We start from the raw sequence: 4,002 nt of genomic DNA, 5'->3' as shown, positions 1-4,002 counted from the left end.
CGATCACCATCTCTCTGGTCTTGTTGACATTCAGCCTCAGGTGATTCTGTTCAGACCACTCTACAAAGTTGTCTAAGATACAAGACTGATAGTTGGATAAATCTGGTGAATATTGGAGCCGATAATGCCAACCATTTGTCAATATTCTCTGATTCTGAGAGATAACAGTGATTCTACCTGTAATCAGCTGACATTTGATTTAGATGACAGTTACTGTTGAGTGGTTCCGTCCTTGTTAGTCTCTTATTGAACACTCAGAGTAGATGGTATTTTTAGCCTACCTTTGCTGCAAGGCCCTCTTCTCCTTTTCTGCTTCCTCTTCTCTGATTGTGTGGTGATTTTTTCCCTTATAGAACTCACTGCTTACCAACAGCACAATGTCTGTCCCAGAGTACTAATGTGAAAAGGGGAAGCTATTCTGAGCTAAAGATGTCTCAGAAGTCAAGTCAATAAACAATGTCTGTATTTGTCTGTTTTCAGATAAAGACATCATCTACATCTGTCCATTCAGTGGAGCTGTGAAAGGCAAAGTGTTGATCACCAACTACAGACTCTACTTCAAGAGCTCAGACGCTGTAAGTTGTAAGCTGTAAGCTGTTTAGAGAAAAAGGTTTTCAAACCATTGCACCAAAGAAAAAGCTACAATGGATTCAATAAAAGCACAATAATACGATAAAAAGGTCATCATGGTTTTGCTAATGTCGACAGTTTCCTCAAACAAAACAATTTTCCCTCACTAGTGCCCCTTTTTGCACACTGTGAAGCCAGTGTTTGTTTGTATTGAGTGTGAAGTTACTCTATAAAGTACCTCGGATTGCTTTACTATATACACAACTGTAAGCCTTCTGGGAAATACATACAGTACTCAACTGGACTTGCCATGACATGCATTTTTCAGCTACATGTATTATCCCTCCACCTATGTGTAAATTCCTACACATAATTCGAGAGCAGCAGTTTCCAATATAACCTAAGGTATAATTTCTACTGTGAGTGGGGGATCTAGATGTGGCGCACATGTGGCTCACAGACCCAGTGGACACACACTGGCTAGAATGGCAGTCAGTTGTCTACAGCAGCCATGAAGGAGTAAGACGCAGCTGGATGCTGTGGGGACCTATATTGGTGTGCTGAGCAAAGCTTTGCTGAGCAGACATATGGAGAATAAAGATGCCCGGTGTCATCAGATTGCACACCACACTTATCAGGATTGGCAGATTGGAAATGGATTGCAAATGGGTTGCTTTAAATTAAGCATCAGGGTCTATTGTGCTGATTAATTGTGATCATCACAACAGTGCACAGAAATGCTATTCCACCAGAAGCATCTCCTGTAAATGCACAGCAGGGAGCAAAGTTATATTTTCTTAAACTATTTAGTCATTTAATACGGTCAGGGAAAAAAACAATTGGCACAAGCCTACTGCATATAAATGAAATTAGCATTGTAACATCCAAAGGGACCCAGATATGAATCTTGTGGTACTCCGTATTGATTGTTCATGATTCGTGATACATTTTTGTTAAGCATTTAAAATAAAAGATGAATTGACAGTTACTCCCACCCACTCAGTCTGTCCTTGGGGGTTCAACGGTATCTATTGTCTAGGTGTCCAGGTTGTTCTGAAATTGTTCCAATCTTTTTATATTGTCTCAAACATTTCTTGTGAATATTCAAAGCATTTTACTGATACAGAGAGCCCTTTATTACTTGATGTAGCAAGTGCTTGTGTGTGTGTCATACTACAACTGTGTTTGTTGTAGGACGTGGCTGTGATGCTAGATGTTCCTCTGGGCACCATCAGTCGGGTGGAGAAGATGGGTGGGGCGTCGAGCAGAGGAGAAAACTCCTATGGCTTGGATATCACCTGCAAGGTGTGTGTGCCTGCGTGCGTGTGTGCGTGCGTGCGTGCGTGCGTGCGTGGTCATTGTCTGCCAACTGATTATTTCTGCTTGTACTACCTCACAAAAAGGTTGTTGGTGGAGTTTTATTGCAAAGAAACAAAAGTTCTGTTTACATTTAGTCTGTATGTCCACTCACCAAACCCATTGTGTGTGTATTCAAAGTGCTGTCTACTCTGCACTGATTAAATGTATATAAACTCATTATGATTACAGTTTGAGTTATATACCATAATGCAGTACAATGCATTATGTGTGTTCCACAGTTTTAGCATAGCACTCCTATAACAGTGAGTTTTCAGATTATACAGATTATACAAAAATCATGCTAGTCAATATTAGTGTGTGTGTGTGTGTGTGTGTGTGTGTTGTAAAGTTGTTGATTTTTCTCTCCTCCCCAGGACATGAGGAACTTGAGGTTTGCCTTGAAGCAGGAGGGTCACAGTAGAAGAGATATCTTCGATCTCCTTTTCAAACACGCCTTTCCCCTCTCACATGGTCTGGTAACTCAGCTTTTAACCTCTACTGAGTGATGGGTTGATACAGGTGACAACCTGTATAAATGTGCCTTATTTACCACCAGTTCTCTAACTTGGTGGCTATTAATGCTAGGGTTTGCATAGAAAACAGCTAATTTTGCACCAAATGTATGTATATTACCTCATCTCATTCTGTGCAAAAAGCACCGAAACGCTGTGTGGTTGGCACTTAGAGGTACATTTGTGGGTGCTTTGAGAATTACATGGTTTCTTTTTGTATAATTTTTTTGGTTTAGCAGTCGCAAAAGACACACAATCCTTTTGTGGAAGAACCTGAGTCGAATCTCTTCAGCAGCCCGGCAGGAGAATGCTCAGTGGTGTGGGATTTTATAACTGAACTATGAGCAGGGCGCACACTTGCAAATTGCTCATAGGAGTAGTTTAGTGTGAAGGAACAAATAGTCGAATGTTCTAATTGATCAGCCAAATCCGATTCGACTGAAAAATTCTGAGTTGCGTTTATAGCAGCAAACAATTTAAATCCACCCCCAACTGGCTGAGAAAAGACATTTCTCTGCTTAGAGTCATCCTCTATTCATTTCAATGCCCAGTATTCATGCAAATGCTGAAATGCACAGAAGCAGCCCCCTCATATGCTGTGACACACAGCTACCCGCCCACACCACAGCTACATCTGCTCGGCTAGTATCTGTGCATGCTAAAATGTGTGCCACAGCAAGCCTTACCAGGGCTACTTAGAAATACAAAACCCTACCATTCATTCTTCCTCAGGGCGATATTGGACCACAACCAAGCAAGCAGCATTATAATGCAGGTTTATCTAACGGTTAAAGCGCACACGTGTTGCACATAGGTATTTCAGACATCTGTTGTTCTCGTTCTTAGGTGTTAGAACCTCTATCACCTAACCTGCAAGCTAGTTGATCACACTGGCCTGACGTGTGTGTGTGTGTGTACACCATTGTTGTCTGTTAAAAGTCTGCTTCTCCCCCCTCCATCCAGCCTCTGTTTGCCTATCTGACTCAGGAGAAGTATGAGGAGAATGGCTGGAACGTCTACAAGCCCATGGAGGAGTTCAGACGGCAGGTAACGAGGAATACTACCGTACTGCTATTTCTTACCAATACTTTCAGTGCTGCTACTCTATATACATATAGCGTAGACAAGTTCCCAGTGGAGTGTTAACGGGTCAGAAATGTTATGACGAGCAAAACCATGAAGTGCTTTATAACCTTTAGTAGAACTGAGTTTGAATTCAAAGTAGAATTTGAATAATCCTACAAAAGAGCATGAAAGTGTTTCATTAAGGAACTGATGATGATCCTTGTCTTTTGTAGGGCTTACCAAATAACAAGTGGCGTGTTACATTCATCAATAAGAACTACGAACTGTGTGACACCTACCCTACTGTATTGGCTGTGCCCTTTAAAAGTAAAGAGGAGGACCTTAGAAGAGTGGCTGCCTTCAGGTCAAGAGCACGCATACCGGTGAGTCCATACTGAAACATATTATAGCATAGTTTGTTTAAAAAAGAAATCTCTCAAGATCCACTTACTAGCATTTACATTAAATTTTATGGCATGGAGAATTAAAATATGAA

General features: G+C 41.2%; 1 protein-coding gene across 1 annotated transcript; it reads left to right on the top strand.

Annotated features, from left to right (window-relative positions):
* Positions 1-480: 480 nt before the first annotated feature.
* LOC118338333 (myotubularin-like) lies at positions 481-3,889 on the top strand (the record flags this gene model as incomplete). Its single annotated transcript, XM_035675630.1, is given in 5 exon segments — positions 481-575; positions 1,765-1,875; positions 2,304-2,405; positions 3,405-3,488; positions 3,740-3,889. Coding segments are annotated over 5 exon segments (542 nt in total), but the record flags the coding sequence as incomplete, so codon positions are not given.
* Between the last annotated feature and the right edge of the window lie 113 nt (positions 3,890-4,002).

The sequence above is a fragment of the Morone saxatilis genome, unplaced genomic scaffold, assembly GCF_004916995.1.
Source record: "Morone saxatilis isolate NCDOM2014 unplaced genomic scaffold, NCSU_SB_2.0 Contig4, whole genome shotgun sequence".
Taxonomy (NCBI): Eukaryota; Metazoa; Chordata; class Actinopteri; family Moronidae; genus Morone; species Morone saxatilis.
This window is presented reverse-complemented; position numbering and strand designations above follow the sequence as displayed.